General features: G+C 47.7%; 1 protein-coding gene across 2 annotated transcripts in view; it reads right to left on the minus strand.

The window, feature by feature from the left end:
* TSC1 (TSC complex subunit 1) overlaps positions 1–20445 on the minus strand; it is a 95593-nt gene extending 75148 nt beyond the window's left edge. Inside the window, exons 1-2 of one of the 2 annotated variants that reach the window (XM_068248936.1) lie at positions 20365–20445; positions 314–499 (exon numbers count right to left, since the gene is read on the minus strand). In XM_068248936.1, coding sequence (XP_068105037.1) covers positions 314–416 — 103 coding nt within the window. In that variant the 5' untranslated portion in view covers positions 417–499; positions 20365–20445. Of the gene's footprint in view, positions 1–313; positions 500–20345 lie in introns of both variants that reach the window. The other variant, XM_068248937.1, reaches the window with a different exon arrangement.
* Positions 20446–22678: the final 2233 nt, after the last annotated feature.

Raw genomic sequence — 22678 nt, forward strand, 5'->3', positions numbered from 1 at the left:
AAAAAAACTCAAACTGAAATTATTAATGTTGTTGTAATTATCTGTACTACACAACCAATTCATCAATTTTTTTTTGCTTCTGTGTCTCTAACGCAAAATGCATGCAACTTCGAACTGGATCAAACAAATGCAGTTGCAGGTTTCCATTGGCCCAGTTCTGAACTTTATCCAGTTTGCATGCAAGTCAGAAAAATTATCTTGCTGATTATATCTAACAATCTATCCTGCAGATGAAGTGTTAAACGTTAAGGTTTCACATGTTTGTAACAAACGTATTTGTAATCTCCCCCATAGTAGCATCCCTCCACTGTACCGGTACTGAGGTGTTCTCTTATGAGCCTGTGGATTTCGTCCAGTTCTTGCAGATCCGGAGACTCGAGCAGGTTGACATGCTCCCACACTTTTAGTTGGGCCATGCTGCTGGGCAGGTGTATGTGCTGGTGATGGGACACGGGAGGCTCAAGGTCACAGCAGGGTCCTCATCTGTGCCTCCTCCAACCTGGTACAACATAAGAGAAGACTGGTCAGAACAATTAGTACCATTCAAAATCATGACATATTTCCTGAATTTATAAAGTTTGATATCCCCTAGATTCAGCTTTTCATATCAGTAGAGATCATTCAAGTGAAATCCTGCACCAAACATGTTCATTATAGATGCACACATAAGCAGTTATTTGCTTGCCTTCCTAATTACATTAAAAATTGAATGTTTGTAGTCATAACCATTTTAAAAAGCGGGATTACACTCCCAAAACGACAATCTTATGCTGGGAATACACGTTTCGTTTTTGCCTTCGTTTTAGCCTTCGTTTCGATTGTGCCTTTTGTCCTTTTCGTTCCCGAAATAATCTAACGTACGGTTAATATCACCACCCACGGTTTCGTTTTTTTTCGATTCTGATTGTTTCGTTTTTCCAATGATCGAAGACTGCAAAGAAACAAAAATCCCTTTTTACAGGGACGGACTAACATAAACGAACATATAATCGATCTGAACAGCCATCAAGCCTACCAATGGCTCGATTAGATGGATAAAGAGAGATAATATCAAACATGTTCGATCACTAGTCGTTTTTGGGGTCTATTAATCGAAACTATAATGAGATTATGACTATTTTCACATACGTTTTCAACACTCGATTCGTTTACTGAACGAATCGAAGGCTAAAACGAAGGCAAAAACGAAACGTGTATTCCCAGCATTAATTACAAAAAAAGAGCATTTGAAAGCAATCCCATGCATTTCCTGTGTGTTAAAATGTGTGTGTGTGTGTGTTTACTGCATACAGCAGCACAGGCTTGCTAATCTCTGGTTAATTGGGGCCAGGAGACACTTTGTGCCTTTGTCTTGATTCTGCTCCCTTCTCCATCTGCTGTAAAGACAAATCGCCCTGGCAACAGCTGAGTCACTTCAGCAGAAAAGAGGAGGAAGGTGGTGGTGGTGGTGGGGTGGGGGGGTTGAAGACACAGGCAGAGAGGTTCTGATCAGCAATGATTATATTTGCCAATTAGCAAGAGATAAGCAAGCTTCTACTGCTCCCTGCAGTGAGTGTTAACCGATCGCTGACGGGCTGCTCTACTGTGCAGGCGCAAGTCTCCTGCGTAGTAGAGCGGACCCGACGAAGATCGGCTATTTCAGCCTATCTCCATGCTGAGAGCCGCAAGAGTGCCCCTGCTGGAGCCAGGGAAGTTAAATATAGAAAGCCTTATCAGGCTTGTCGAGCTTGATTTTCAAGAGACTTCGGGGGATCCAGCTCTGGATTGCCTGCAGCGGAGGAGGAAGCCTCATTGGGACCCTGAGGCTTCCCCCTCCCGAGGTAAGTAACCCCCAGTGGAACTTTTTTTTGTTACAGGTTCTCTTTAACTAAGAGCAGCTATGGTAGCCATACATCTAGCGATGACTGGCACAGACAAAGAGACAAGTTTATCATAATCGAATCTGATCAGAGATAAAATTGTTTTTTGTCGATTCTGCCCATACACTACAGGCCGATTCCAGCATGAAATCTTCAGGGAATCGGCCGAGTCCGTGCCGCCACCAATATATAAAGTGCCCCCCAGTGTGCGCATTTATACGTTACCTGTCCTGTAGCAGCCTCAGCGCGGTGTCCGTAATCCTCCGGGCGGCTCTCTGTACATGCCACTGGTGCATAGCGTCTGACGTCAGACATTATATGCCAACATCAGACACTAGGCGCCAGTAGCATGTATGGAGAGCCTCCCGGAGGTTACAGACACCGCGCGGAGGCTGCTACAGGACAGGCTACGGTTAAACGCATACACCGGGCACATTTATACATTGTGGCAGTAGCGGCGGGTGTTTCATCTCGTCGCTTGTTCCTGGAAATCGACGCTGTACACCCGACAAATCAACTTCGGCCCAACATCTTACGGCGTGCGCGATCAACCATGCAACCAATTTCAGTCCCGAAATTGGTCGCTTTGTCGGTCTGGCATGCACTTGGCGGCACCAATTTTCATCCAATTCGATTATAATCAAATTGGATGGTCGATCGGCCGCCAAGTCGCCTGATATATGGCCACCTGAAATGTTAGTTTAGTCTCACTTACTTCTGCATCACGTGCTGCCAGCGGGAGCAAACAGTATAATGTGGGCTCCGAAATGATGCAGCTGGAGCCTGGGGCAGCTCTTCTCCCCCATAGGCTAATTATGGGGAACGCATCCATCTGTCCCGGGATTATCGTGAACTGCACAGAAGTGCGGTCCACTCACGCATGGATCCGTAAAGGCGTTTGACATAGGAGGCATTCACTCTCCACTTAATGAGCAGAGAACGACAGAGAAAAAATAAAAAAGAAAGTTGTCCGCTTTAGGCTCACAGCCTTTAGGAGTATAATCCTACTATAAAGACTATTAATCCAGCATAGAAGAGAGTTTATAGATAGATCAATCACACAATTTAAGGAGGCCTGTTTGGGAGAAGGCTCATAACAAGGCTCCAGATAACCAAGTCCCTTCTGCCACTGGCAAGGCTGGATTTAGCAATAGACACACTAGGCACAAGCCTAGAGGCACAGTGTGCTGAGAGGCAGCTGTCAGGCGTCTGTGAACCCATGCTCACAATCCTGGAGCCGCACTGAGTCAATGCCTCTGGATCATAGAGAGCTGGATGGCTGAGCTAGATGGGCAGATCGATCCAGCCCACCCCATCTAGCTCTCTATGCCCTCAGCAGTAACCAGCCCATTTTAATGCAAGTAATACAGAGAGCTGGAAGGGCAGGCTGGATGCCTGGAGGGCGGAGTTTAGGGTGCAAGAACGTCTGTGCTTATATGCTTGAGATGTAAATCCAGCCCTGCCTCTAAGCACAAAAATTTGCATAAAATATGCATCAATTCAGAATCATTTACAACGCATTGACTACCCCTAACCTCTGTATCCAGCACAAAGTCAGTTTGTTTTTTGGTGCAATTTGAAAGGATAACACAACTGCGTTTTATGGCAAAACTTAAATTATCTAAGGCAGCCATAGACTTGAAATGGTTGCCTTCAGACAAAAGGTTGGCAAATGCCTAAAGCTGACCTACCATCTGAGGACTATCCCATACAAACAGCATGAAAAAAAAAAAAAAAAAAAAAAATCTCCTGAAAGGGCCGGTGCACACCAAAAACCGCTAGCAGATCCGCAAAATGCTAGCAGATTTTGAAACGCTTTTTTTTAATTTTTCTATGGCGTTTTGCTAGCGTTTTGCGGATTGCTGCTGCGGTTTTCAGTATAGTAGATTTCATATATTGTTACAGTAAAGCTGTTACTGAACAGCTTCTGTAACAAAAACGCCGGCAAAACCGCTCTGAACAGGCGTTTTTCAGAGCGGTTTGCGTTTTTCCTATACTTAAAGAGAATCTGTATTGTTAAAATCGCCCAAAAGTAAACATACCAGTGCGTTAGGGGACATCTATTACCCTCTGTCACAATTTCGCCGCTCCCCGCCGCATTAAAAGTGGTTAAAAACAGTTTAAAAAGTTTGTTTATAAACAAACAAAATGGCCACCAAAACAGGAAGTAGATTGATGTACAGTATGTCCACTCATAGAAAATACATTCATACACAAGCAGGCTGTATACAGCATTCGTTTTGAATCTCAAGAGATCATTTGTGTGTTTCTTTCCCCCCTGAGGGGGGAGTGCATAGCAGAACCACAACACTGAAGAACTTGGCAGCCTTCCAGACACAGGCTGACAAGTCTGACAAGAGAGAGATAAGTTGATTTATTACAGAGACTGTGATAGTACAAAGTGCTGCAGTAAGCCAGAACACATTAGAATAGCTTTTGGAACTTGTAGGATGATAAAAAAAAACAGGATGCAATTTTTGTTACGGAGTCTCTTTAACATTGAGGCAGAAACGCATCCGAAATCCCAAAAATGCCTCACCCAGGCATTTTTCGTTTTTTCGTGTGCACCACCCCATTGAGATACATTGACCAAGCGGATCCGCAAACGCTGAAAAGGGTGTGCACCAGCCCTAACTGTTTACTGCCTGTTTTAGCCAAGCTTTATGTGCCGTGCTAATACAACAAGTGGAGGTTCTGCATTCCACTCACCACCAGGCTTGGTTACGATGCATATGCAATGCTTGGCTGAAGAAAATCAGTCCTGGTGGGTCGGGTTCTCTGCCAAGAAAGATCTTTTCTTTTTAGCATGACAACAGATCTTAAAGTGGACCCAAATAAAAAATACAAGATTTCAGAAATAAAATCTATTTTCTACATTCTAATAAATAGCAGCCTTTTTCAGCTGTGTGGTGACAAATATAAAATATTTTACATTTATTGGAGGAACCCCTCCCTTCCTTTCATATTGCCGGGACAGAATCCGTCAGACTGGTGAATTAGGTGGTGTCCGGCAAAGGAGGAATTGCTAATGGCTGCCACCTGTATAACTCTAGTTATGCAAAGAGAAGGGTGAAAAGCATGCACTGAAATGCTCATAGGCTTGAAGGAGTGTTTATCTTTGTATGTGTCACAGTGGTGCAACTAAATTTTGGTTTGGGTCCGCTTTAAAAGCAGATGGTCAGCTAAACAAGCTGACCAACATGTCAAATTATTCAAATTATGCTTTTCTTGTAACAATACACCACTCGCTGGGTTTACTAAAAACTCCCAAGCTCTTGATTGTATACAGTTCTTTTTCCCAGCAATTATTTTGGTTACATGGGTAGGCAGTGTGAACAGCTAAGGAAATCTTCAGATGTGAAATTTCAGCATAAAAAGTGACTCAAAAAGTAACGGGAGTAGAACCAGCATCCGATGCACAACCAATCTGGAGGGGTAAGAAGGAGAACAATGGGCTCAGATGGCGTTTCGGACAAGATAATCCAGCAGTCCGCATCTCTCACCGATGCTTCTGTTGTGGGAGGGTGCAAGAAACATCTAGCATATGTACAGGGCTTAATTAGGAGCTTTACCAAAATAGAAACCAGTATGGGAGGTGGGGTGGGGGGGGGGGGAACAAAAATGCATTGCAAAGTGAAAAGTTAAAAAATAGAGCTCAAGATCTCAAGATATTGATATTTGCTGTGTAATTAATGGACCATTTAGGACCTACTGGCAGTGTGCATTTCCCACCAATGTGGCACCCTCTCACATATGCAGTCAGAAATGGTGCCCACACTCAGCCCAACTAGTTTTGGCCCCGGACAGCAAGAGGCCGAAAACAGTCAGGCTGAGAGGGGGCACCATTTCTGATTGCATAGGTGAGAGAGTACCACACTGGTGGGAAGGGTACACTGCCAGTGGGTCATAAATGGTTTGGACCCACAAGTCACCTACAAGATTGGAAAGTAAACGACAAGGCATATTCAGCCATAAAAGGGATGACCAGTGGAGGGTGTATTATAACTGGTGATCCACAGGCCTTTTCTACTATCTCAGTGAGGCCCAGTGCACACCAAAACCGCTAGCAGATCCGCAATACGCTAGCGGTTTTGGGAGCTGATTTCAGAGCGATTCTAGGTATGTTTAGAGAGGTTTTCTAAACATACCTAGCGGTTTTGGGTGCGTTTTTGTGTAGCAGATTACACATATTGTTACAGTAAAAGCTGTTACTGAACAGCTTCTGTAACAAAAATGCCTGGCAAACCGCTCTGAAGTAGCGTTTTTCAGAGAGGTTTGCGTTTTTCCTATACTTTACATTGAGGACAAAACGCTTCCGAAAACCGCAAACGTGCAGCAGGAGGCGCGTTTGCGGCTTGGCAAAAACCTCAAACCGCCGGTGTGCACCATCCCATTGCAATACATTAGCCAAGCGTTTTTCCAGGCGGATGCGGCCGGCGTATCGCTCCAAAAACCGCTCGGTGTGCACGACTGTGCTTGGGACGGAGCTTACGGCAGCTTTGTCTAGCTTATTTTATCTGCTTTCAGCACAGTAACTCCGAGGTGTTTTGGCGTGCAGAATTCTGACTGTTAAAGGAAAAAACAAAAACAAACCAGCAGCACCAACTGGCATTATCTATAAACACACCCACTATGTAATAAGCTAAAAGGTTGTTCTAGTTTTACGCACAGGGAGGGAGAAACTGCTTCCTTGGCAGGAAACAGCAGTTATTTCCCACAATGCATCATGGTAAGTCACAGACAGGAAACTGTCAGGGGCATGTCATCACACTTTGGGAGGGGATTCACCACAATATTAGCCATATAGGCTTCCCTGAGGATCTATTTGAGAAAAAGATTCCATGTGGAAAAGGGGGGCATCGGCTACGGATTGGGATGCAGTTCAATCCTGGGTTAAAGTTCCTTTCTAAGTTCAAACACATCACAGAAATAGCACTGAACCTCCCTGGCATTATGATTATTTCCAGATTTAGAGTCTAAAAGCTGTCCAATTTTTTAATAAGCTTTTAGACCCTAAAAACAAGAAAAAAAATAAATATACCTCCGTGTGGTCTGCAGCAGCTCCTGCATGAAACTCACTCAGCTACGGGATTACCACCCAGTTCTGTGGCTTTCCATAACGAGCCTGACTCGGGATTACTTTTAAGTGGGATAAGTGGCAGACAAAGTTTGTAAGAAAAGAAAATTAGGCAAAGTGTATGGCCGTGCATTCAGGGCGCAAGCGCACCAGATTGCACGCCATCCGCATTGCGCTGCTGATCCCATGTATTACAGTGAATGGGATCAACAATGAGCTTTGGCAAAAATACATGCAGCAGTAGCGCATAACACTGCTGCGCAACGTGCATAGTCTGAACGCTAGAAGTGCTCTCTATGCACTTCTGATCGCATACTGTACGAGCTGCTGAAGTGCGCAAAGCTGTGCGTATAGTGTGAACGAGGCCTTACTGCTACTTACAACAACAAAAAACACAACCACCACCAGAAGGCAGACATTTGTGACAGACAACAGGAGAGAAAACACTCATACAGCAATAAAAGGATCAAACCAGAATAGAGTAAAACATTTTAACAGCTTATAGGATGTCAGCCTAGCAACTGTCCAATTTCTCTAACTAGCGACACACTTTAAATATGTGCACCCAGCCTTTTAAAGGCACCTTCTTTTCATCTGGTATTTCAGCAGTAAGATTTCACTTCTGCTGGAGATTGCCTTGGGGACACAGACACGCCACTGCGACGCCTAGAAAATAGTTATTCTGACAGTATATGACTAGCGCAACTGAGATCTGTCACACCAAATTACACGTTCCATCGCTTTCCTTCCCCAGGGCAAGTCCACAGTGATACGTGGGAATGTTTTAGTAAGTGAAGCAAACAGTCGCACAAATTGGTTTATTCAGTATGGCGGTAAAAAGTCCTCTGGTGACATGAAAAGGAGTAGCAAGCTCTAGCAACAAGTCTCAGTCTAGCTCTCTGCAGTCAGATCAGTGGGCATCACTCATCACTAGCTGCTGCTTTTTCACCCCAATCGAAACTGTCCCAATTATTGCCATTTTCCTCAGATAGGAGATAAACTTTGATCTGTTATGACCAATGCTGAAAATGCACCTGACATAAATATTGGTTTCTCTGAACGCAGCAAGTAGACTGCTTGAAAGTACTTGTCACTTTTCGTCACATTTCAAAGCCCCACTTCAGGTGCTGCTCTAAATATACTGACTCGGAATGGTAAACAAGAGTCCAAATGTTACTTCTGTTGCCAAATTATATTCTGTCACTAGAAAAATCTGACTAAGGCCGGATCCACACTATAAGCACCTTTCTGAGCACTTTGTGATTAGTGGTTTCGGAGCGCTTTTTAATAATTTCTCCCATTCACTTTTATTAAAAAAAAAAAAAAAATAATAATTAAAAAAAAATCCCTGTAGTAAAAAAATCGCCGCAACCACGTACGCAAAAAAAAAAAAAAAAAAAATCACATCGATTTTTACCACGATGTTAAAAAGGATACCCGAAATGACATGTGACATGATAGGATAGACATGTGTATGTACAGTGCCTAACACACAACTATTGTGTTCCTTTTTTCTTCCTCTGCCTGAAAGCGTTACATATCAGGTATGCAAGTGGCTAATCAATCACAAAGCGCTCAGAAAAGTGCTTACAGTGTGGATCCGGCCTTAAAGGATACAAGAGCTGAAAATCTTCTAACGGAACGAAACTCATATCTAGTGACCTGGCGGCCACCGCTCCCCCCATTCTCCTGTGTCCCTCACCTTTCGCTTCAAAATCCTCTTCTGGGTCGATGTCGGGTTTCACTGCGCAGGCGCTAGCACGCTCACCTGCTTGCGCGCATCACCTAAGTACGCGAGTGTGGCCAGGAGCACTCTACGCATGACAATCATGAAATCGTGCGCAGGCAGCTTGTGCGCTGAGGGATGCACGCAAGCCATGCTAGCATCTGCACAGTGGAGCCCAACTCCGTGGACCCGGAAGAGGCCGCTGGGGGGCTTTTGAAGCAAAAGGAGAGGGATACAGGAGAACGGGGTGGGGGTGGAGACTAGCGGTCGCAATCAGGACAGGTCACTATATATGCTGGCTTCCGCCGTTTCTCCGAAGATTTTCGTCTTGGTTATCCTTTAAAGCGGATGTGAACTCAGAACTTCATTTCTTTGTTACAGCCGATACAAATCCAACAATAAATCTGCCATGTGTTTATTCCCTGCTTACATGGAAGCAGACACAGGGTTAACATTCTATGTTTACCAATTAGCTGCTCTGCCAAGGCAGCCAGCTGACAGCAGAGAGATCAAATTACAGTTGTGATTAGTCACAGATGAGGGAGAATTAGACAGGCTTAACTCTACATACAGGGTACATTTATGTAGGTTTTCCTTCTGTCCTGTGCAAGAGTTCAGGTCCACCCTAAAGTGCAGCATTTACCGTTCATCCAGTAAGTACTGTATTCACAGCGCATCACCTTTTCCACTTTATGTTACAGCCTTATTCCAAAATGGAGAAAATTCTTTTTATCCCTCAGAATTCTACACACAAACACATCATAATGACAACATGAAAAACATTTTACTTGAAGTTTTAGCAAATGTATTAAAAAGAAAGCACATGTACATAAGTATTCACAGCCTTTGCTCAATACTTTGTCGGTGCACTTTTGGCATCAAGTCTTTTTGAATATGATGCCACAAGCTTAGCACACCTATCCTTAGCCAATTCACCCATTCCTCTTAGCAGCATCTCTCAAGCTCCAACAGCTTAAAGGGAACCTTAACTCCAAAAAAAAAATAAAAAAAAAATACATGAGTTTCACTTACCTGGGGCATCTACCAGCCCCCTGCAGTCATCCTGTGCCCTCACAGTCACTCATGGCTCCTCCGGTCCCCCGCTGCCAGCTAGTTTTGTTTTTGCCGACTGGGAGTCGGCCGGCCGACATGCGTATATTTTTACGCATTCCCGCTGGTGTAGAAAGCTATCGCGGACATTAACAAGTACTTTTTTACGCATCACGGGTGCAATGTGTAAAAATGTACGCATTGCACCTGTAACACGTAAAAATGTACTTGTTAATGTCCGCAATAGCTTCCGTGCACAACGGGAATGCGTAAAAATGTATGCATGGCGGCCGGCCGACTCCTAGTTGGCAAAAAACAAAAACTAGCTGGCAGCGGGGGACCAGAGGTGCCATGAGTGACTGCGAGGACACAGGATGGCTGCAGGGGGCTGGTAGATGCCCTAGGTACGTGAAACTAATTTTTTTTAAGTTCAGGTTCCCTTTAAGCTGTGAATACTTTCCAGATGCGCTGTATACTTACCTGGGGGCTTCCTCCATCCCCATGCAGGCCGAGGACTCCCTCCCAGTCCTCCTGGGCTTCTCTGTCATCCTATGGTCAGCTTACGAAATTTTGCCAGGTGCACACGCCCTCGTCACTCTTCTGGGAGCGCCTGCAAAGTAATACTGCTGTACTACTGTGCAGGCACAGCATCTCCAGGTCAAGGGGGCATGGCCAGCACCATTTCAGAAGTTAACAGAGAAGCCCAGGAAGATTGAGTCCTCAGCCTGCATCCGGATGGAGGAAGCCCCAGGTAAGTATAAATGCTGCAATACTATTCATCTCCGATGCACTTCAGGTCTCTTTTACACATATGCACTTTGTTGCGTTTCGCATCCCTGCCACAAGGGCCTCGCAAGCCTGCGCAGAATATGCACACTTTACACGTTGTGACACGGTGTGTGGGAAGTATCAAAGTCACCACCTTCCGGACCTTAAGTCTGCAGCGTGTTGCCGCATAATCGGTGCCTACTGCACGGATTATGCAGCAATGCAAGTTAATGGGCAATGCAGCAAATGTGTGCGGGAGCGCGGTGCAGCGCACATGCATGGACTGCTGGGAATCCCAGTGATGTACTTCCAGCCCAGCTAGGAGTAGGCCACTAGCTGGGGGGCGGGCCTAAGCCATGGTGCAGTGACAGGGTTATATGAAGGCTGGTTTCTGCGGTGTGATGCAGTGTTTGCACCGCATCACTACTGTGTGCAAAGGGCCGCTACTGTCTTGCCGATGTAAGGGGTGGAGCTTCACCTGTCTAATAGATTACTCACCAGCGGGTGAGTTATTAGCCCTGCTGAGACCCACTGCTCCTGGCAGCATTAACCACACTGCGACTGTCTCACGCTAATTGGCGGCCGCAGAGTGGCTCCCCTGAGACCGCTTAACACTGACTGGCGGCAATTCCTGGGGGCGGAGATTAGCAGGGAACGCTCGCTCGGAGCAGAGAGATTGCGGGCTGGCAAAAAAAAAAAAAAAAAAAAAAAAAAAAAAAAACACACAACACCAGTAATCAGATGCCAACAACAGAAAGCTCTGTTGGTGGCAAGAAAAGGAGGCAAGATTCGTGTGCCAAGTTGTATGGACCTGCAGCGAACTGTTAAAGAGAACCCGAGGTGTGTTTAAAGAATGTTATCTGCATACAGAGGCTGGATCTGCCTATACAGCCCAGCCTCTGTTGCTATCCCAAAACCCCCTAAGGTCCCCCTGCACTCTGCAATCCCTCATAAATCACAGCAGTGCTGTGAGGCTGTGTTTACATCTGTAGTGTCAGTCTCAGCTGCTCCCCCGCCTCCTGCATAGCTCCGGTCCCTGACCCCGTCCCTTCCCTCCAATCAGCAGGGAGGGAAGGGATGCAGGCGGGGACTGGAGTTCTGCAGGAGGCGGGGAGAGCAGCAGACTGACACTATAGAGATAAACACAGCCAGCTCTGACAAGCTGTTTGTCAGCAGTGTGGCTGTGATTTATGAGGGATTGCAGAGTGCAGGGGGACTTTAGGGGGGTTTGGGATAGCAACAGAGGCTAGGCTGTATAGGCAGATCCAGCCTCTGTATGCAGATAATATTCTTCAAACCCACCTCGGGTTCTCTTTAAGGCTGCAGCGTGCTGAATTGTAAAAAATGGCCTGGTCACTAGGGGGTGTAAGCCTGTGGTCCTCAAGAGATGAAGACCTCTTTACATGACCGGTTCTGTATTTTTCACTGGTATATAATCTTTAAATAAAATTCTATTTAAACTTCAAAAGGCATCAGAGCTTTTATATTTAACAAGGATGGTGCTAAATGCTTTCCAAAAGGAAAAATCAATGCCTGTAATATCCAGCTGATGAAGTGTACCCTTTCCCATAAATGGAAACAGCAGCAGCAGGGAATGGATATGGCTGCTGTGTAGTCATCTGTGCATGAGGCAGACACATGCATTGTCTGTGACAGTAATCACTGCATCACATTGCCACCAGCTATCTATAGGCTTCCAGGAATCGTTTTAAAATAGAGCAAAAGACAAGAGTCCTCTTTCTGTATACCATGAATTTCACAACAACCCTGCTGTGCTTAAAAACACAAAACTGGGAAGAATTTGTGGAGAGACCAGAAGGTGTTAAAGCAAACCTGTGAGGGGGAAAATAAATAAACAAACATACATGACAGATACCCCAGTAGTAGGAAGCTTCTGAATAGTCCAAAGGCTTCCCGGATACTCTTGGAGACCACTATTTCAGTGCTGGGTCCCCCTAAGCCTATTCGACTAGAGCTCATCAGATAGGCTCACGTGGCGGTACTACCATCCAAGTACTAGCTTCTATGTACTGGGCATGCCTAAGCACTGTCTGCACATGCCCAGTGTTTTCCTCCGAGTACAAGTGTCTGTGTCACTGCACAGGCTTGGACCGTAGTCGCGCAAGCGCATTACACTGTGTTAGTATATGAATGGGAGCACAACCACAAAGATAAAGAGGGTTGTGGCCAACAGCGGCAGGCTCAAAGAGGATAAGGGGAACTAAGCCCTGCAGTCGCCTGAGGGAATGAGACCCGAACCTGGCAAGACAACTTGCCTCATACATGTGCAAGAAGTGCTCAGCACACACTTTAAAGATGTGGTAGACTCTTTTCTAAAGATGACAATACCCTCCTGGTAGCAAAATCCACAGGCCTATTCTCCACACTCAAGACCTTGGCCCCCTTTGACACTGATGATCATTCTCTGCTTCTCCAACTATCCACACTGGGATCCACTGGCCTGGCACATTCTTGGAACTCATCTTATCTGTTTGACTGTTCTAGCCAATCGATTCTAACATCTCCCCTTGTCTGTTGGTGTACCACAAGATTGTTCTTTGACCTATTCATCTACACATGACCTGAAAAAGTAACATGCCCATTTGGTTTTCAGTATCTCCTTTATACTGATCACCTTAAGGCTAATTTCACACCAGGACGTTGCGTTAGAGGGGGCGTTAAGGTCGCATAACGTCCCCCTAACTCAACGCCTGGTGGTGCTGGATCTGGACGTCAGAGTGAGCCGCGTTGTGCAGCTCACTCTGGCGTCAGTGATGCCGTGATGCGCACTCTTGTGCGCATGCGGCATCACATGGTCCCGCCGGCCAATCGCCGCACAGAGCGGCTGCTCCAGGAAGTAAACACTGCACGTCATAACGTGCAGTGCATATTAATTAGCCATGTGCCTGGCCGCTCTCCGTTCCTCCCCAACATTAGTGAGCATGTGCAAGCAGTCTAACGCGGCTCAGCCGCGTCTAAAGTACTGCATGCAGTACGTTGCCTTGTGACGCAGCGTTACAAGGTAACGCAACGTCCGCACTGTGAACAGCCCCATTGATTTTTCATTACTGTGCGGTGGGCTGCGTTACAGGCTGCTCTAACGTGCGCCTGTAACGTCCCACTGTGAAACCAGCCTAATCCATCTCTGCTCCTGGCCTCTCTATACTGGTCTTGAATCAATTGTCCATCTGCTCTTTTTGCCTTCATGTCGTACCAGTTCCTCAAACTTGTAACGCTTTTAAATAGGCAGCTAAACAGCATGTTTGTGGGCAGGGCTGTGGAGTCGGTCCAAAAATCCTCCGACTCAGACTCCGACTCCTCAGTTTAGGATTCCACCGACTCCGACTCCTCTAATTTGCATATTACAATTTTGTTGATTAAAAGTATGTAACATGAAATTCGTCTCTTAACTGCCAACGCTTAGGAATTTTACAAGACAACTGAAGTGAGAAGGATATGTAGACTACTATATTTATTCCCTTTAGACTAAAACTAGTCCTTGGTAAGAGTACTTGTATAAGGTACAAACCGGAACAAAGAACATCTATCAGGCCCTAGGCAATGTAGTGTGGGTACATGTAAGAATGATGTGCAGGTACTCTGCAGGGGAATGAGGAGATTGTAAACAGACAACACCTCTGTGTTCAATGTGCACAGCATTCTCAGTGGATTCCCTGTAGCTCTGTGGGGAGTGCATATGTAGAGTATAGTACTACTGTGTAACAAAGTAAACCTGAGACAGATGAAATTAAAGTTTTATACATACCTGGGGCTTCCTCCAGCCGCCTTCAGGATAATCAGTCCCTCGTTGTCCTCCTCCATCACCTGGATCTTCTGCTATGAGTCCAGGTACTTGAGCCAGTCAGGCGTAGTGCGCATGCACACACTCCGCCGCCAGGAGCATACTACACCTGTGCAGCACTATTGCGCAGGTGCAGAATGTTCCTGGCTGTGGGAGCGGCATGCGGCCGGACAGCGCTGACTGGCTGAATTACCAGGACTCATAGCAGAAGATCTGGGTGGTGGAGGAGAGCGAGGCACTGATTAGCCTGAAGGGGGCTGGAGGAAGCCCCAGGTATGTATAAAACTTTACTTTTCATCCGTCTCAGTTACCCTTTAATTTGTAGTCACCAAACCAAATTTTAACAACATATCAAATTATTTGATTTCATCAGCAAAGGGAGTGCATACATTTGCATAAATCAGCATCAATGCAGAATTATTTCCATCTCGTTGACCATCTCTATTAGTGACACAGCTACACATCAGGCTTTATTCTTACAGCATAGATGTTATTTAGTATATATAAGAGATTCCTGTGTACACATCATATATACAGTCACAATCAGATATGTATATCTGACCTTAAAAATACGGGGACTGCTTTATTGAAGCAGCACAAGTAACTAATTTTGATTGGTTTATTTCATTTTTGTGGACTAAGCATAGCTATTACTGTATATATACTGTATATATACATTATTTTTAATGACTATTATCTGAGAAATAGAACATTTTATCATATTTTCTATTTTAATTACAGTTACAAATTCATTAGGAGTCGGAGTCGGTGCATTTTTTCCCGACTCCGACTCCAGGCACCCAAAATTGCCCGACTCCGACTCCACAGCCCTGGTTGCAGTGCATACAAGCCCTTGCAATTTTTACCTCAAGATAAAAAAAACACAATTTGTGCTTCTTTAGCTGGCTTATAGTGATCATGTGACCATGCCCTCAAGGACCACCATCATGAACACAATGGAGATTTTAAAATACATGTGCAGAGGCAGGTGCAGAGACGAGCAACAAAATTGATACGTGGGATGGAAGGTCTCACTTACCAAGAAAGGTTATATAAACTGGGTTTATTTAGTCTAGAGAAAAGACGCCTTAGAGGGGATCTTATTAATATGTATAAATACATCAGAGGGCAATATAATAGCTTGGCGGATGAGCTTTTTGTCCCTAGGCCTTCTCAAAGGACTAGAGGACATGAGATGCGCATGGAGGAAAAACGTTTTAGCCATTTATTTAGGAAAGGGTTCTTTACAGTAAGAGTGATTAAGATGTGGAATGCATTGCCACAGGAAGTCTTTATGGCAAACTCTATACCTGCATTTAAAGGGGGCTTAGATGCTTTCCTTGCATTGAAAGACATCCATGGCTACAATTACTAGGTAATGCCTAATGATGTTGATCCAGGGATTTTATCTGATTGCCATCTGGAGTCGGGAAGGAATTTTTTCCCTTTTGGGGCTAATTGGAACGTGCCTTGTAAGGGTTTTTCGCCTTCCTCTGGATCAACAGGGATATGTGAGGGAGCAGGCTGGCGTTATACTTTGTCCTCTGGTTGAACTCAATGGACGTATGTCTTTTTCAACCCAAATAGCTATGTAACATACATGAGTAGATAGACTAGTCCAAAACTAGCTTGTAGGTAGCAGTGAGTCAACCCCCCCCCCCCCAAAAAAAAAATGTCGTGCACATATGCCTCCAAAAGAGGTAAATTGTAGCGCCCAGTAATCTAGTTCTGCAGTCAACCACATGCCTAACACTAACAGGCCCTGCTTAAAGTAATAGTGCCAAAATGGTGTTAAAAAAGGATTGTCAAATCAAATTCCATTTACCCAATGCTCTGTTCATTATGCAACCTGGAACTTCATCCTACATTGCAAGCACTCCAATCTAATCAAATGTTTCTTATTTCAGTCAAACGGGCTCCATTTGGTACATTGACGATGAAAAGGAAGCTTGTTATCTCCCCTCCCACATTCCTGCTCCTCACTGATTGGCTGAGGGCAGCTCAGTGTGAAGCTAGTGCTGAAAGCTGATCTTGCTGCACTCACGTTTACAAAGCAAGCAGCTATGAGAGAGACAAAAATGCCTACAACAGAATTCTATTTACTATGTAAAATTCACTTAAATCAAAACATGGACAGTACAATACATCTGTTATGTAAGTAGAGCAAGTAGTTATCTACTTCTACAGGTTTTGCTGACATAGTATGGCTGACCCTGCTGCTTTAAGCAGGGAGGAGTAGGGTTAGGTGCAGGGTTCACAGTAGGGCTAGTTTAGAAATCTGGGGAGAGGAAAAAAAAAACCCACTTATATTACTTTCATTTTTCAGCTGTGAAAGGGAACAGAGCAGCTGATTCATGGCAAATCAGCTGCTCTTCAATCACAGCTATTCTGAATGTGAAACAGGCTGCCAACCAAGCAGACCTACTAAGGGCTCTTTCACATCAGACAACGCGAACAGGAGCCGTTCTCCTGCACGCGTTGTCTGCCTGCGGCGTGTCGTCGGGTATCTGCGGTGCGACGCAATCAGCAGCGGTAGCTGGTAATTAAACCCGACGGAAACCGCCGGCTCGCGGGTGCGTTGGAGGAAAAACTGCGCCCGGGTGCGTCGGAACCGCAACGCATCGAAACGCAGCGTCGAGTGTGAAAGGTAAAATGAAAGTCTATGGACTTTCATCTTACCTTGGTTAACGCAAACGGCTTCCGTTTGCGTTAACGCAGAAAGTCTGCCCTAATGTGAAAGAGCCCTAAGCAAGTACCAATAAAAAAACAAACAAAATGAAAAATAAATAATTTAAAGCGTATTTTACTCTGGGACAAAAAAGGTACATCTTTTATTTACACATATTTCAACTTTGATGTAATAGTCATTCTTTCACTTGTGCTTCCTGTGCCAATCAGAAAAATACTAATTGACCACCTGATCAAATACATCACACACTTCTCAAAGGAACCTCCTGCAACAGAAACTTTCCTAAAAGAGTGGACAACTGACAACATGCGCTTCTTTTCTGCTTGCGAACTGTATGCGATTGGTGAATTATGCATTCAAATAGGGAAGAAGAGAAAAAAAAAAAAAAAAAAAAAAACAACAACACATGCACACACTTGTCAAAACTGCAATTGCACTAAAAACCGCAGAAAGGCAATGGCATAAAAATGCATGCATTACCATCCTGCAACTGTAGCCCCTGCCTCCCCTGGAAGAGGGGTCCGGAAGCTCGCAGGATATAAATAGGAAGTAAATTAAAGTATATGGAGAGATGTACAGAATTAGCTGCAAGCATCCATTCCTGGGTGAAGGTGCTGCAAGTAGAGAAGCAGGGTAAACCTGGGTACAGCTACAGTGGGAACTAGGGTAAGCCTACGGTGGGTACTTGGGTAAACCCTGGGTACAGCTACCGTGGGGTACTTGGGTAAACCCTGGGTACAGCTACCGTGGGGTACTTGGGTAAACCTACGGTGGGTACAAGATTAAGCCTGGGTAACACTACTGTGGGGCACCTGGGTACAGCTACGGCAGGGGCTAGGGTAACCCCGGGTACAGCTACGGCGGGGGCTGGGGTAACCCCGGGTACAGCTACGGCGGGGGCTGGGGTAACCCCGGGTACAGCTACGGCGGGGGCTGGGGTAACCCCGGGTACAGCTACGGCGGGGGCTGGGGTAACCCCGGGTACAGCTACGGCGGGGGCTGGGGTAACCCCGGGTACAGCTACGGCGGGGGCTGGGGTAACCCCGGGTACAGCTACGGCGGGGGCTGGGGTAACCCCGGGTACAGCTACGGCGGGGGCTGGGGTAACCCCCGGGTACAGCTACGGCGGGGGCTGGGGTAACCCCGGGTACAGCTACGGCGGGGGCTGGGGTAACCCCGGGTACAGCTACGGTGGGGGCTGGGGTAACCCCGGGTACAGCTACGGCGGGGGCTAGGGTAACCCCGGGTACAGCTACGGCGGGGGCTAGGGTAACCCCGGGTACAGCTACGGCGGGGGCTAGGGTAACCCCGGGTACAGCTACGGCGGGGGCTAGGGTAACCCCGGGTAAAGCTACGGCGGGGGCTAGGGTAACCCCGGGTAAAGCTACGGCGGGGGCTAGGGTAACCCTGGGTAAAGCTACGGCGGGGGCTAGGGTAACCCTGGGTACAGCTTTGGCGGGGGCTAGGGTAACCCTGGGTACAGCTTTGGCGGGGGCTAGGGTAACCCGGGGTACAGCTTTGGCGGGGGCTAGGGTAACCCGGGGTACAGCTTTGGCGGGGGCTAGGGTAACCCTGGGTAAAGCTACGGCGGGGGCTAGGGTAACCCGGGGTACAGCTTTGGCGGGGGCTAGGGTAACCCGGGGTACAGCTTTGGCGGGGGCTCGGGTAACCCGGGGTACAGCTTTGGCGGGGGCTAGGGTAACCCGGGGTACAGCTACGGCGGGGGCTAGGGTAACCCCAGGTACAGCTACGGCGGGGGCTAGGGTAACCCCGGGTAAAGCTACGGCGGGGGCTAGGGTAACCCTGGGTAAAGCTACGGCGGGGGCTAGGGTAACCCTGGGTAAAGCTACGGCGGGGGCTAGGGTAACCCCAGGTACAGCTACGGCGGGGGCTAGGGTAACCCCAGGTACAGCTACGGCGGGGGCTAGGGTAACCCCGGGTAAAGCTACGGCGGGGGCTAGGGTAACCCTGGGTACAGCTACGGCGGGGGCTAGGGTAACCCTGGGTACAGCTACGGCGGGGGCTAGGGTAACCCTGGGTACAGCTACGGCGGGGGCTAGGGTAACCCCGGGTACAGCTACGGCGGGGGCTGGGGTAACCCCGGGTACAGCTACGGCGGGGGCTGGGGTAACCCCGGGTACAGCTACGGCGGGGGCTGGGGTAACCCCGGGTACAGCTACGGCGGGGGCTAGGGTAACCCCGGGTACAGCTACGGCGGGGGCTAGGGTAACCCCGGGTACAGCTACGGCGGGGGCTAGGGTAACCCCGGGTACAGCTACGGCGGGGGCTAGGGTAACCCTGGGTAAAGCTACGGCGGGGGCTAGGGTAACCCTGGGTACAGCTTTGGCGGGGGCTAGGGTAACCCGGGGTACAGCTTTGGCGGGGGCTAGGGTAACCCGGGGTACAGCTACGGCGGGGGCTAGGGTAACCCTGGGTAAAGCTACGGCGGGGGCTAGGGTAACCCTGGGTAAAGCTACGGCGGGGGCTAGGGTAACCCCGGGTACAGCTACGGCGGGGGCTAGGGTAACCCTGGGTACAGCTTTGGCGGGGGCTAGGGTAACCCGGGGTACAGCTTTGGCGGGGGCTAGGGTAACCCGGGGTACAGCTACGGCGGGGGCTAGGGTAACCCGGGGTACAGCTACGGCGGGGGCTAGGGTAACCCTGGGTAAAGCTACGGCGGGGGCTAGGGTAACCCTGGGTACAGCTTTGGCGGGGGCTAGGGTAACCCTGGGTACAGCTTTGGCGGGGGCAAGGGTAACCCTGGGTACAGCTTTGGTGGGTGTTAGGGTAACCCTGGTTACAGCTTTGGTGGGTGTTAGGGTAACCCTGGTTACAGCTTTGGTGGGTGTTAGGGTAACCCTGGGTACAGCTTTGGTGGGTGTTAGGGTAACCCTGGGTACAGCTTTGGCGGGGGCTAGGGTAACCCTGGGTACAGCTTTGGCGGGGGCTAGGGTAACCCTGGGTACAGCAATAGCTACTCTGGTAGCATGGAGGCATGCAGCAGGCATCAGGCTAGCATCCAGCAGAGGGAGGGCTGTCATTGTGCTGAGGTACAGGAGAGTAACATTCACCTCACCAGACAAGTGAGACATAAGATGACATAACACTCATTTACATAAAGGCAAAACACTTTTTGCTCATTATAATCCCACTGCATGAAAAGCCCATCTAATAATACTACTCTTGCAAAGTCAGACTGATGATGCCTGCAGCCCCAGAGAGCCAGAGCCCCGAGCACCAGGTCCCCTATGGCCAGGCTGATCACTAGCACCTCATCCACCATGTCATACCTCCAAGCCAAGCGTTCCCCTTACCCCAGCCACCCCTGTCCTCGGGGCAGCCACACCACCGGGACACCCAGCTCCACAACTCACCAACCCACAAGCTGTTTACCTCACAGCTCCTCAGGGCGCCGCCATCTTGCGTCGCAGCTCTTCCCTCTTCCGTCGTTCCCCCTCCGCCCAAAAGAAAAATAGTCCCCGCTGCTTTTCCCCCCCTGGCGCCCTCTCCCGACCACCCGCCCTCTCAGCTCTCCTCCACAGCGGACTGTAACATCATTCCGGGATTTCTAGGCCGGCAATTGCTGAAGCCCGGTGACTACAATTGTTAATCATCTCTGCGGAGGGATATCATAGCCACTTTGCCACTCGTGACTGGAGCCGGGACTATACGGCTGCGATGACGTCATCTCAACTCCACTCCGAGAGGGGAGGGGGTGTCATGTGACTTGAAGTGGTCAAAGAAGAGCTAGCTGAGTGTCGGGTGACCAGATCCTAGTGAGCAGGAGTGGTTCTTGGCACTCAGTGGCTTTCAGCACAGATCTGCCCTCTGAGTGACCCTGTTGCTACATTAGCTGTCTACATTTAGCCAGTTTTTTTGTTTGTTTGCTTTGTTTTTTGTTTTGCTTTTACTTTAAAATTACATAGTTACATACTGTAGTTTGTTTGTAAAAAAGCATTCGTCCATCAAGGAAAAAAACAGAAAAAAAAAGAAAACACCATCCTGAATCTGCTCATATCCCAGTTGATCCCACTCCAGGGGAAGTAGAAGAAACCTTACAAGTTGGATGAAACTCCATGTTAACTAAAAAAAAAATCATCCAATAAGAAATTGTTTATTTATTTAGATCAACTATCCTGTTGTGATCAGAGCTCTTTGTCAGATTTAATGGAATACTGTACGGGGTCGGGAGAAAATGAGTTGAATTTACCCCACAGACATCCTGTGTTGGCGCAGCCATTCACCGATGCTCCAGCCGCGCCTGCGGTTCACTTCTTGAATTTCAGACTTTAACCCTCCTGGCGGTTTGCAAAAAAATCACCAGGGGGCAGCAAATCTTTTTTTTTAAATTTTTTTTTTTTTTTTTCATGTAGCGAGACAAAGTCTCGCTACATGATAGCCGCTGCTCAGCGGCATCCCCCCAGCCCCTCCGATCGCCGCCGGCGATCGGAGATTCGGAGATCCCGTTCAAAGAACGGGATCTCCCGGAGGGCTTCCCCCGTCGCCATGGCGACGGGGCGGGATGACGTCACCGACGTCATCGACGTCGTGACGTCAAAGGGGATTCCGATCCACCCCATAGAGCTGCCTGGCACTGATTGGCCAGGCAGCGCACGGGGTCTGGGGGGGGGGGCGGCTGCGGCGCGACGGATAGCGGCGGATCGGCGGGTAGCGGCGGCGATCGGGCACTGCACGCAGCTAGCAAAGTGCTAGCTGCGTGCAGCAAAAAAAAAATTATGCAAATCGGCCCAGCGGGGCCTGAGCGGTGCCTTCCGGCGGCATAGCCCGAACTCAGTTCGGGCTTACCGCCAGGAAGGTTAAAGAGACTCCGTAACAAAAATTGCATCCTGTTTTTTATCATCCTACAAGTTCCAAAAGCTATTCTAATGTGTTCTGGCTTACTGCAGCATGTTCTACTATCACCATCTCTGTAATAAATTAACTTATCTCTCTCTTGTCAGACTTGTCAGCCTGTGTCTGGAAGGCTGCCAAGTTCTTCAGTGTTGTGGTTCTGTGATGCATCTCCCCCTTCCAGGCCCCTCTCTGCACACTGCCTGTGTATTTAGATTAGGGCAGCTTCTCTCTTCTCTCTTATCTTTTACAAGCTGGATAAATCCTCCTCTGAGCTGGCTGGGCTTTCACATACTGAGGAATTACATACAGGCAGAGCTGTCTGCACTCTGCAGGAAGAAACAGCCTGACACTTCAGTGGAAAATAGCTGCAGGGGGAAAGAAACACACAAATGATCTCTTGAGATTCAAAAGGAAGGCTGTATACAGCCTGCTTGTGTATGGATGTATTTTCTATGTGTGGACATACTGTACATCAACCTACTTCCTGTTTTGGTGGCCATTTTGTTTGTTTATAAACAAACTTTTTAAAACTGTTTTTAACCACTTTTAATGTGGCGAGGAGCGGCGAAATTGTGACAGAAGGGAATAGGAGATGTCCCCTAACGCACTGGTATGTTTACTCTTGTGCGATTTTAACAATACAGATTCTCTTTAAAGTCTGAAAACCACTGCGCCTGCGTTGCCGTGTCCTCGCTCCCACTGACGTTACCAGGAGTGTATAGCACAAGCCCAGTATGGTCTGTGCCTGCGCAGTACGCTCCTGGCGACATCAGCGGGAGCGAGGACACGGCAACGCAGGCGCAGTGGTTTTCAGACTTTAAAGTCTGAAATTTCAGAAGTGAACCGGAGGCGG

This window comes from Hyperolius riggenbachi, chromosome 8, assembly GCF_040937935.1.
Source record: "Hyperolius riggenbachi isolate aHypRig1 chromosome 8, aHypRig1.pri, whole genome shotgun sequence".
NCBI lineage: Eukaryota > Metazoa > Chordata > Amphibia > Anura > Hyperoliidae > Hyperolius > Hyperolius riggenbachi.